Genomic DNA, 13,084 nt, shown 5'->3' with positions numbered 1-13,084 from the left:
TAGGGCCCAATCCACATGGCAACACGTTTAGGTAAACCCACAAAAGTTTAATATTGTTTTGGCCTTTTGTCCACATGACACCAGCATTGTTGTTGCCCTGAACAATTTTTGGATAATGGGTTACAGAGTGGAAAAATCTCATAACTCTGCCTCTCGCATTGCTGTGTGGATTGTTATAACACCACTTTTTGGAAACAATGATGTCACAGTACCATATGTCCAGAGAAAGAGATGAAGAACCCCACACATAACAACCTAGGCAAGCCGTGTTTGTGCTGCAGGCACTGCTAATTTAATTAGCATTATTACAACAAAACCTGGTAATTCTGTATCAGCTAGACCAGGGATGGGCAACTTCAGTCCTGAAGGGCCACTGTCCTGCAGAGTTTTGCTCCAACACTAATAAAACACACCAGAACAAGCTAATCAGTTTTCTCAAGATCACTAGAAACCTATAAGCAGGTGTGTTTGACTAGGTTTAGAGCTAAATCTACAGGACAGTGGGCCTCCTGGACCGAAGTTGCCCATCCCTGAGCAAGACGACCAGCAGACCACATTAACACTTACACACATGAGATATTTTTTAATCCACCACTGTTACTGTTAATGTCTGTACTCAGTGTGCTGAAGGACTTCATGTTCATGCTCACTGCACACCAACCTGATTTTACCATGTAGGACATGTTCCCATATTCCAATCAGCCAATTAGAATTAAGGGATACATTTATAGTTTATGTTACGTTTAGGCTTACGGTGAGGTTTATGCACTTCTACATGATTGCAATCCAACTATTATTCCCTTCTGATTTTGGGAATAATGTTCAGTTATGGTTGGGTTTTGGGGTATGAATTACATTTTCGAACAAAAATGATGTTCCAGAATCAACATAGATGTTAATCCAGAATCGTATCGTACTTGGCAAACTCATGACGGGCCTCACTGCATTATTCTGTGATTTTAGTGTATCCTGCGGTTCTGTTTTTGTTTGCCCAAACTATTCTTGGCAAAAATATTAATGATCTAATTTTCTTAAAGACTACCTGACCTTGACGTTAAATTTAAAATTGAATTTAGCATACTATCATATGTTTACCATATCTTTCTATGGCATGAATAGAGTAGTATGCAGTTTACAATTCATAATTAGTTGTTTGTTATTCTTTTGTTAAGGTAAGTTCAGGGCAGCACTGCTCTGTTTTATAATAAATGAGCAATGCAGAGGTTTGCAAGAGTTTCTCACCTGTAGTTTTAGAGGGGGTAGTCGGGGTGGGGTTGTGGTTGTGGTTGTTATGTGCAGGCGAGCACTTCATCTTTATTGCACCATCTGAAGGCGTGCGATGAAGCCTGCAGGCGGCACTGGGCGCTGAGGGCACGTGTGTGGGCGTCAGAGACTGTCGAGGGTGCCGCTTAAAGCTCTCCAGTTGGGTGTTGACCAGTGGGTTCAGAGGAGGTGGGGTTTGTCCAGGGGTTGGAGCTGGGGGAGTGGGGGGCCGCAGCACGAGCAGCTCTTCACTGTCGGAGCGCAAGAGAGAACGGGTTGAGTTACAATCAGACACCGATGAGAGAGACAGGAGTGTGAGGGATGTGGGCAATGGCGGGGGCCGACGGGGACTTTCCCTTTTAAAGAGTTTGCGTGTGGGTGGGCTGGCACCACGACTTTGACCCCCAGTACGGTGAAACAGTCCCTCCCATCGTGGACGCACACTCTCTTCTACACGCATCAGGTCCAGCAGGTTATGACCCAAACCAACAGCAGCCAGAACTGCCCCGCAGCCCAGCAACACTAGCTCTGATCTACGATTTCCACTGGGACTTCTCCGCGTATAACTGGGGGAGACGTCAGAAGCTGTTCCAGTCGTGCCACTCTCCACACCGTAACTGTCTGAAGCAGATCCATCCCTGTGGAATGGGATACAGAGGTATGATTGGCCAGGGGAGTCAGCTGACTCTGATGGGAAGCAGCAGTCCTCATTTTCTACAGAGAGAGAAAGAGAGAGAGGGGTGGGGGGAGAAAGATTTCACAATGTTGCACCATATTCAGCCGTCATAGCTTGTCAGTTACAGGGTGACGTTTTGTGATTTCTAGTTGTATAACCTTCCTTGTTGCTGATATTATGATGTAAATAAAAACACTGACATTTCTATGGCATTTTACCCAAGTTAGATGAATCTATTTTCAGTCAGATGACAGAAATGTCAAAGTTATCCAAATATTACATCAGCATGATGCAACGATGCCAACATAATGTCAGTGTGACACGTTTTTTAATAGTTTGAATTTGGCTCTGTTCCACAGGATGAATCATTTGAATATGAAATACAGAATGAGACATACAACAGAAGAATTTCATTTGTCCAACTAATTATTAGTGAATTATTCTCTATTGCAGGGGTCACCAAACTACTATTATACTATTACATACATTTTTTTTTCATTAATTAATTACACGGCGGGGCGGCACGTTGGTGCAGTGGTTAGCACCATCGCCTCACAGCAAGAAGGTTGGTTGTTGGACTTTGAATGTTCTCCCCGTGTCTGCGTGGGTTTCCTCCAAGTGCTCAAGCACCCTCCCCCAAGCTTAGCGTGATTCACGTAGCGTGATTTTCGCGACCGTCACCATAGCCCTGTGAGCACCTGCCCATTTAAGAGTCTGTGCACGGCACTGGGCCGTAGTGTATGTGTGTGGATAAGTGTGTATGGATGTTTCCCAGTACTGGGCTGCAGCTGGAAGGGCATCCACTGTGTAAAACATATACTGGATAAGTTGGCGGTTCATTCCACTGTGGATATTCCTCACGAATAAAGGCACTAAGCCGAAGGAAAATGAATGAATAAATACACAAATTAAACAGGAACCATGGGGTATTCATTTTCTTTTGCCTTTATATGTTTTTTTGACTCTCAACGTGCCGGCAGCCATTGACTTGCATTCTAGATATCACCAAAAACCATGCTTTCAAATCTTTTTTAATGTTCTACTGAAGAAAAAACATCCTGTGGGTAAATAAATGAACATACAATTTACCAGCATGGACCATGCCACACTTTGAGCTAGACTAATTCTAGGGATGTAGGAATGGTAAGAGAACAGTGGGATGAAGGGGAAGGCAAGTAAGAGGATAAACAGTGAACAGGTAGGTAGGTTGATCGGGCATCCTATGATTATGCCCAGAGACTCAGAGTGGGGGTACCGTCTCTGTAATATTTTGGTAGAGTGGTTGGACCTCCTCATTCAACCTAGGAGTGAAGAGAGGGTTATAGGATTGTTATGGGAAGTGAGTAAATACAATGAGAGAGGTGGGTTCAAGAAAATGAGAAGAACAGTGCTAGAAGGCTGGTCTGCCTTAAATAAGCTTTAGGGAGTAGGTGATTGGTTAAGGACACAAAGTGAGGCATGGTTCCACTGCCACAGAAGCTTTGTTAACAAGTAAATCCATTTTTCATTTTTGAATTAACTATTGCTTTAAGTTCAGTCCATCATTCTTTTACCATTCCTTGCCATCATAATAATGTGAATGCAACAAGGATATAGCTAAATATTCAGGACTCGTCAATAAAGATGGTAAACATCGGAGGTAATTGTTAATGTTACCAGTCTCTGCTAGGCTGCACACTCCGGGAACAGCAGGACTGTGTCTGGGGGAACGGCGCAGGTTTGGAGCACTGCAGGAGCGCTGTCGACTGCCCTCTTTAGGAGTCCTCAAACTGAGTCATAAACACATGCACACGCAGATTCATGACTGTTTAGACAACTGCTGAAGCTTTATGGTTTGTCTAGAAACACACATACACACACCTCTCATCGGCGCTGTGTTCTCTTTGCGTTCTCCCTTTTTTGCGTGAAGTTTTCCTGTCCTCCTCTTCATCAAACTGAAATGCAGCATTACGGCCCCATGCCTGACCTCCGACTCCTGGGGTCACTGTCAGCGTAATGGATATTATGTATTAAAAACATAACCTTATATAGAAGCATACAAAAACATACAGAAAAAAATCAATCAGATACATAAATACACTTACGCTGTATCGCTCGAAGACGTGGTAAAACAGGGGGGCTGTTTGGAGGGGTGGAGTTGCTTCCTAATAGGCTCCGCCTCCTGTCCAAAGAAGGAGATGCTTGGACTGTGATTTTATGCTGGAAATCTGAAACGCAAACATACTGTTAGAAACACAAACATTTACAAGTCATTGCATATACTTCTACACAAGTGATCCCACAATGCATTGCAGAAAAAAACGTATAATCCTTAACTTAAAAATGATGGGGGAGAAATGTTTTACAAAAATGTATTAAATAGCATTTACAACACTCTAAACACTCTAAAAATAGGTTACTATAACCCAATTCTGTGTGTTATATGGACCAACTCAACTGCTGGATTAATTTATAAAAATAAAATTAATAGGACCACATTTAACCCGATATTTGGGTTAGTCCAGATATACATACATATATATATAAGCCTTGCACATTTTGTTTCATGGTGACACACTGACACTATATATATACATACTTGACCCTTTTCATCAAATTCCTTTCCCCTTCCAATGACATCTCTTTTCTGATGACATGTTTACTGATGCAAGGGCGGGACAAACTGTCAATCACATGAGATTGACCAATAGCAAACCACATCGTCCAGTCAATACTTAACAGAAAAAAGTAAGTGCTGCCAGACACTTGGATATACACTCACATTATTAGGTATACGTGTCCAACTGCTCGTTAATGCAAATTTCTAATCAGACAATCACATGGCAGCAACTCAATGCATTTAGGCATGTAGACATTGACAAGACGATCTACTGCAGTTCAAAGCGAGCATGAGAATGGGGAAGAAAGGTGATTTAAGGGACTTTGAACGTGGCATGGTAGTTGGTGCCAGACGGGCGGGTCTGAGTATTTCAGAAACTGCTGATCTACTGGGTTTTTCATGCACAACAATCACTAGGATTTACAGAGGATGGTTTGAAAAAGAGAAGATGTCCTATAAGCGCATATTCTGTGGGTGCAAATGTCTTTTTGATGCCAGAGGTCAGAGGAGAATAGCCTTACTGGTTTGAGCTGACAGAAAGGCAACAGTAACTTAAATAACCACTCATTACAACCGAGGTATGCAGAAGAGCATCTCTGAACTCACAACATGTCCAACCTTGAGGTGGATAGGCTACAGCAGCAGAAGACCACACCGGGTGCCACTCCTGTCAGCTAAGAACAGGAAACTGAGGCTACAATTTACACAGGCTCATCAAAACTGGATAATAGAAGATTAGAAAAACGTTGCCTGGTCTGATGAGTCTCGATTTCTGCTGCGACATTTGGATAGTAGGGTCAGATTTTTGCATCAACACCATGAAAGCAGGGTCCATCCTGCCTTGAATCAATGGTTCAGGCTGCTGGTGGTGGTATAATGGTGTGGGGTATATTTTCTTGACAAACTTTGGACCCATTAGTAGCAATCGAGCATTGTGTCAACACCACAGTAGGATAACACACCATGTCATAAAGCGCGAATCATCTCAGACTGGTTTCTTGAACATGACAATGAGTTCACTGTACTCAAACGGCCTCCACAGTCACCAGAACTCAATCCAATAGAGCACCTTTGGCATGTGGTGGAACGGGAGATTCACATCATGAATGTGCAACCAACAAATTTGCAGCAACTGCATGATGTTATCATGTCAATATGGACCAAAATCTCTGAGGAATATTTCAGTACCTTGTTGAATCTATGCCACGAAGGGTTAAGGCAGTTCTGAAGGCAAAAGGGGGTCCAACCCGGTACTAGTAAGGTGTACCTAATAAAGTGGGCAGTGTGTATACATCAAAATAGAGAAGAAAAGACACTCGCAACTTCCATTTCCTGCTAACGTTAACAAAATACTAACCAGAAGGCAGGCTGATGCGGTTCCCATCCCGAAGTTTAAGTCGACTGCGCCGGAACTTTCCATGTCGGTGCTGCACTCGTGGTTTCTCCTGGTACAACTGGTGAATGATGACGTTGAGCTCTCGCTCCAGGATGTGAATCTCTCTCTCTGCCAGCTCTTGCTCTCGTCGCCGTAAAGCCTCCTCCTGGTACTTCTGCTGTAGAGCTGCACGACTCAGTTCCTCCTCCCAGGATCTCAACTCCTACAGCAAGAAAGACAATTTGAGAGTTCCAGCTTACTCATCATTCTGCTCTGTATCGTGTGGATAATCTGGTATATTCATCTGGGACACGTCCATTATGGAGCATTACTCTGGAGCGTCCATTAAAGAGCATATTGAGTTTGACTCCACCACAACAATGGGAAAAGTTTAGATTTATTAAAAAAACATTTTAATGTGGCACTCTGGCTAAGTGGGTAGCACAATCGCCTCACAGCAAGAAGGTCACTGATTCAAGTCCCAGCTGGGTCATTTGGCGTTTCTGTGTGGAGTTTGCATGTTCTCCCCATGTTGGCATGGGTTTCCTCCAGGTGCTCCGGTTTCCCTCACAGTCCAAAGACATGCGCTATAGGTGAATTGGGTGAGTTAAATAATCCGTTGTGTATGTGTGTGAATGAGTGTGTATGGATGTTTCCCAGTACTGGGTTGCAGCTGGAAGGGCATCCACTGTGTAAAACATATGCAGGATAAGTTGGTGGTTCATTCTGCTGTGGCGACCCCTGATAAATAAAGAGACTAAGCCGAAGGAAAATTCATGAATGAACGGTGAAATTTTATTTCAATTACATTTTGGGTTATGTAGTCCCACTCTTAGCCAAAGGTCAAAGACTTTTCCCTGACTAAAAAACTTAATTTCTATGGACTATATTGAACAGAATAAAAGAAGGCTGTTGGGTTTTTCATAATATTGCAATTGTTTGAGCTTGAATATAATTTTTCATTAATTTAACAGCCATTATGGGAGCAACAAAGGATAATTTTCCTTAGATTTTGAAAATAAACCGCACATGCGAGTCTAACACGAACATGAAATGGTCGTTTTATAGCCAAAGCTCTTGTAATTTCCTGGCATGTTTACGTTGATTAACAGGTACAGTCTGGGGATTGCATGTGACTTAAGCGACTGCCAGTTGACAAGTGGGAAAGAAATAAATTAGTATGAAAAAAATAAGCTAATCATAACAATCATAACATAGGCAAAACTCACTCACTCACTGTCATTTTGCTTAGTCCATGACTTTTCAGGTGTTGCCACAATAGAATGACCCGCCAATTACATGTTTTCACAGAAAATTACAATTATAATTAATATAAACTAAACTTAAATTTCACCCTTGTACACTATTCAAATTTACTATCCTTCTGTTATGTTTGGGATGAAAACATCCACTGAATTAAAATGCTGTAAAAATGCATAAAAAAGTAATTGTGGACTGGATTTTTTTCCTTTTATCACAGTCTTGGACATGTCAACAATTAGTAACAACATTGGCTTTGATGCATTGTTAGATTTACATTTTTTTCTCCCTAATGTACTGTTGGTGACTGTTTTGCACCATTGACTTCCATTAAAACCATATTTGATGGTGTAAAAATACTATAGACTGTAAAAGATATAGATGTAGTATCCGTGATGTCACCCATAGGTTTCTGAAGAGAGCAAATGAAGCTGCAAGTGGGCGTGGCCAACCAGTGCCATTTATTTGTGCGTCATTGGACCGATCGGGGGTAACCAAACAAGGGCAAAGAAGTGGAGCATAAGCGGAGCTACAGACGCCTGATAGCATTCTGCTTAGATGGGTTTTTCTTTGGGAGAAACGCTTTATACGTCATTACTTGTGACTCATTTCTGTTCTGACCACATGTGCTTGGTTGGACACTATATCAATAAAGTGTTTAGTCGTTTAGAAACACTGTTGTAATACATTGAGCCACTAAACATTGTTCTTATGATGTTTTTCTACAGGAGGAAAATGCGAATTACTTCCAAATACTTCAAATATAGCCTGTGTTAGTAAATGCAAGGCTATTGATGAAATCCAGGCATAACACTGTATGACCAAGTTTCAGATGACTGTTTTATAGCCTACAGCTAATCAATCTGTCAGATTCTGGAGTGCTTTACAGGTCTAAAGAAAAATATTAATAATAATTTATCTTAAATAAAACAAATACATTTATCGATATGGTATATAATTGTTTATAACATTTATAGATATGGTATATAACATGCAATAGACTGTGTAAAGCTACATAAAACAAAACAAAAATACAATGTATATGCCGAGTTCAGCAGCTAATCAGCCGGAATCAGCTGAGGTGAAGTGACTGCTACCAGCGAGACCGCGGTGTCACTCAAGTGGTCACGCCCTTAATTATGCAGACTTAATATAACTTAATAAAAACAAAACGGATGAGTTATAAAAAAATTCACCCCCTCACAGTTGTCATGAAGGGTAATATTAACTACATGAACCAAAATCGTTCTTTGTACCAGGCTATAAACAACTTTTTTTCTGCTGTTTTTTGTTTACTCCATGTTGTTCTGATAGCTCAGATGCATATTTTGATTATCTCACACGCATCAAGGTAAGTGCGTGAAGGTCACTCTCACACTCACAGACACACATACACACACTTTAATTTGCTGTTATACTCCATATAAAATCTAGAAACTGAGCATTTTTTGCAAAGGCCTATCTAAATGGTTAATGGTGCCAACTGATGATCAACAGTACAAATTACAAATTTCCTTCCCTACAGGGAAAACCACCAACAATAAAAGATGCATGATTATATGGTGTCATGGTTTGTAATAAAAAAATGTGGTAACAATGGAAGTCAATGGGGCAAAAACAGCCACCAACAGTAAATTAGGGAGAAAAAAATGAAAATTAATCAAAAACAATGCATGAAAGACAATGTTGATTCACATGTTCAAGACGTTGATAAAAGGTTAAAAAAATAAAGTCCATAATTACTTTTTATATTAAAAATAAGTCATTTTGTGTGTTTATTTTTCACCAAATCAGTGACATCATTAGTGAATTTGCTAATTAAAGAGTTAAAGTCCTGTAATGTTCTAAATAATTTAGTAGTTTTGATCAGTTTTGATTGTAAAAACATTTGAAAAAAATATTTATCTGATGGATCTTTACAGCAGTTTAATTTAGTGGATGTTTTTATCCTGAACATAACAAAAGGGTGGTAAATTTGCCCCAAAGTGTATTGTTGAGTTTTAAAAAGTTAAAGCATTTTTGTCAATATATCAAATAAGATTTGTCACCAAAAATCCTTCCACTAGCTGAAACACAGAAAAAGTTATTGCCAAATTAAGAATCAAAATCACCCCAGACAGAGTGGATGAAAACATCCCAAACAGCCAATAAGGGTTAAATATCTAAAACGTATGTGACTAACAAAAGTTCCTGCTATTGCATGACATGGAAAAAAAAGAAAGTCTTTGAGTTTCAGTGTCTGGAATGCAGGTTTTAAAATTCCATGATATTCCAGAAATTCCATGACCTGTGAGAACCCTGCAGTATTAATATATTTCTATACCTCACAATGCCTATATCAGGGCTAATCAATTGTCGGGCCACGGGCTGAACCTAGCCCCTAGGACAATTTGTTTTGGCCCTCCAAACAGTGTGACCAAGACATCAAAAATAAATTCAGTTCAGTCGAAAAACAGGTGCACAGAGCTTGAGTCACCAGAAGCGAGGGGTGCGGGCAGCTGAAACATTTGGATGTGTTTGTAAAAAAGGCCTTTTGTACAATGCACTGATATCGTTAATAGGGATGCATTGATTAGCCGATTTCACTATTAACTGCGCTTTAATTTGTCACAGTTAATTAATCGTAAAGTCTTCTCTAAGTCGCATTTCTATTGCACGGTACGAAATGTAACTGCTGCAATTTAACAAAGTTACGCCAAGTTGTCAAATGTGCGCTAGTTTAAAGTTCCAAGCTTGTACACCGAGGCTAATACTCACACACGCCAGATTAGCTACTTACCTAATATAAAGCTTGAATTTACATTAGACGTGATATCCATGAAACCATGATTATTCTTCAAACTATATAATCGTACAACCAAAATCTATAATTATTGCATCCCCAATCGTTATGCAGTTTAAAACATAGTATATGAATGTGTTTGAATGTAGAAGAAGCCTACTTAGGCAATGCACTGCTTTTGTTGTGCTTTAAAATACAACCTTTCAATGTTTGTTAAAAAAAACTAAAAGTCTATTGTACAATGCAGGGATTTAGTTTCAAAATACAAGATATTAACATTTTAATGTAGAAAAAGCCAACGTGGGTGTCTTAAGAAGCAAAAATACAGCATATGGGCTCTTATATGCAGTTGTGTCATCACTCATATAGCAAGTCATATCTCTCCGGCAATTCGTTTGGGATGCTTTTCATGCCCCCATGACAAACTAATTGAATAGCCCAGGCCTATATGTTCTGATGAGTGTGTTTTTGAGAGCATGTAAACCTTCTCTTTGGCTCTGAGCTGGTCGAACATCTCCTGAACCTCCAGCTTCCAGTCATCCTGCAGTGACTGGAATGATTCTGCCGGCATTTCAAAGAAGCCGGACTCTTCGATGGCTGTCAGCTGGTCAAGGATACTAGTGAAGGGGGGTCGCGAGTGAGGGTCCACATTCCAGCAGTCTACAGCAGGTGACACAAACAAACACCACACAAACACACACACACAGCTGAAATGAGTGACTGAAGCTCGGTGTATAATACACTGTCATCATGCAACAACAAAAACACAGTGAGAGTATTACACAATGAATTTATGCAAGCATAGCTGGGAGGTTTTACAGTGTTTTGTTATGATGATTTGATTGTTTAGTTATGATTTGTCATGTTTGGAGGCCGAGTAAATGATCATTGAACTTTTATTTAATTCTGTAGAAGAGGAATTACTATAGTGCCCCATTTATGCTGTTTTTAAGTTTGTGAGTTTTGTTATGTAAGTCTCCTGCAAGTCAAATTTATGAGGACATTTTGTAAGCAACTAGTCTAAAAAAAAACCCACACAGTAAGAAAACACATTATTTTAACAACTGGATCAACAGCCAATGTAGAAAACAAACTCAATATTGTAAGCAGTATTTTAGTTTGAACATGCTTGTTTCTGAAATATACATGCAAACATGACATGACAAAATTGTATGAAATACTTCCCAATTACAGTTTTTTTTAGTAGCTAATAAGCGTTTGTCCAACCAGTTGTCACATTTTCAAAACTCTAAACACATTAGAGACAGCATCAGTCTTTTGTGGCCATACCATTCACACATTTCATGTCGTTTTCTTCCAATATGCAGTCAGTGAACACTTTCCACAATGCTTACATTTTCTTAACAAACAAGCTTTACCTCCAAACAAAATTATCATGGATTGTTTTTGTAGCATTTACGAATGTTAACACACAACAACCCAATATCAAAAACAATATTCCAAACCTTAGATCAGTGGTGCAAAGTAACTCATTACAAATACTCAAATTACTGTAACCGAGTAGTTTTTCTCAGGAATTGTAATTTACTAAGTAGTTTTAAAAATGTGTACTTTTACTTTCACTTGAGCACATTTTTAGTGCTGTATCGTTACTTTTACTCCACTACTTTCCTTCAACGTGCAGTCACTACTTTTTTCTTGTTTATGGGGATTATAAAAATCAGTCCTGTGACTCCTGTCCAATCAAATCGCACATAGAAGGTAAATTGCATTATAATGATCTCAAGACATGTGCGATTTATAATTGAAGCAAACTGTTTGGAAGCATTAAAAGTGTCTAAGAATATGTCCAAAATCTTTACACGCATTGACCCAGAGACTGTTTAGATGCATGTCACTGATGAAAAGATGACGGATGTTTACTGTATGATACTGTATGAAGGCCAACGAAAGGGCCTTAAATACCCAGCAGGCACAAGACGTCAACATGACGTCAGATAGATGTTGTACCCCAACGTCTTGGGGATGTTGCATTTTGTTTGGAAATGAAAATCGGGTTGACGTCAGAACTCAACATCAGGCTGACGTCAATGTTTAATTTCCAACCTAAAAACAACCAAATATCAGCGTCTAATGATGTCACAGCTTAACGTTGTGTAGATGTTACCACTATGACGTCTATCAGATGTTGGATTTTGGTTGCCATACCTGGCGAATAAATGTCAGTATTTGACGTCAATATGACGTTGGTTTAAGATGTTGGCTTGACATGTGATTTTAGTCACTTTCTAACACAACGTAAAATCAACATAATATCAATGTCATTTGATGTCATTATTGGACATCAAAATAATGTTGTCCTAAAGGGGGTCGCACACCAGATGCGCCGCTCGGCGACACGCCATGCATTTTAGAATTCTAAACATGGGTATCTATCAGGGTACGCACCGCAAGTCGGTGGCTGTCTGTGGCACGCGGACACTGTTCATATTTCTGCCGTACCACAGAGCACCATCTTAATAGTTTCATTTTAAAAAACATGCTAATGTGCGTGTCTGGTGTGCGATACTTCCAACTGTCAGCGGTGCATTCGGTGTGCGACATATTAGAAAAAACAACTACTGTGGTGGTCTATGGTTTCAGGTTTTCACCATTTTTCAAAATAACTTTTTTTGTTAAACAGAAAAAAAAGAAACTCAAACAGGTCTGTGACAAGTAAAGGGTGAGGAAATGATGACTGAATTTTCAGTTTTGGGTGCACTACCCCTTCAATGTTATTATGTTCTTTTGAATATTGATATAGCTCTGTCGTTGTCAAGTATTGAGTGAGTGGAATGAGTATAACTTTTTATTATCGTCCCTCATAATCAGTACTTTCAAGCCTACAATCAAATCATAACTGTTATAAGCCAGTTTAAAGCAATCTGCACAAAGCTCAAGTCAAAATACACCCTCACCTTGCTCATTTTCCGAGCAAAAATGTGTGTGTGACAAGGAGACAATTTATGTGTGCAGGCTCTGAGGTAAGAGTTAGGGTTATTCCCAGGGTGCAAATTACAGGGGGGTTGGGGAGTCTGACCCCCTCTAATTAACGCTTGATCCCCCTAAAGGACATCAAAACAAAATGTATAGGGGAAGGGGGTCTGTCCTTTAATAGTTAAGAAATAG

At 39.9% G+C, this 13,084-nt stretch overlaps 1 protein-coding gene across 1 annotated transcript in view; it reads right to left on the bottom strand.

The window, feature by feature from the left end:
• The window catches only part of map3k9 (mitogen-activated protein kinase kinase kinase 9), a 35,330-nt gene that overhangs the window by 4,046 nt on the left and 18,200 nt on the right, over positions 1–13,084 (bottom strand). The window contains exons 5-10 of the mRNA XM_056471111.1: positions 10,440–10,615; positions 5,896–6,136; positions 4,024–4,146; positions 3,800–3,923; positions 3,596–3,708; positions 1,243–1,977 (exon numbers count right to left, since the gene is read on the bottom strand). Of these exons, the coding sequence (XP_056327086.1) occupies positions 1,243–1,977; positions 3,596–3,708; positions 3,800–3,923; positions 4,024–4,146; positions 5,896–6,136; positions 10,440–10,615 (1,512 nt within the window). The remainder of the gene's footprint in view (positions 1–1,242; positions 1,978–3,595; positions 3,709–3,799; positions 3,924–4,023; positions 4,147–5,895; positions 6,137–10,439; positions 10,616–13,084) is intronic.

Source organism: Danio aesculapii, chromosome 13, assembly GCF_903798145.1.
Source record: "Danio aesculapii chromosome 13, fDanAes4.1, whole genome shotgun sequence".
Classification (NCBI taxonomy): domain Eukaryota; kingdom Metazoa; phylum Chordata; class Actinopteri; order Cypriniformes; family Danionidae; genus Danio; species Danio aesculapii.
This window is presented reverse-complemented; position numbering and strand designations above follow the sequence as displayed.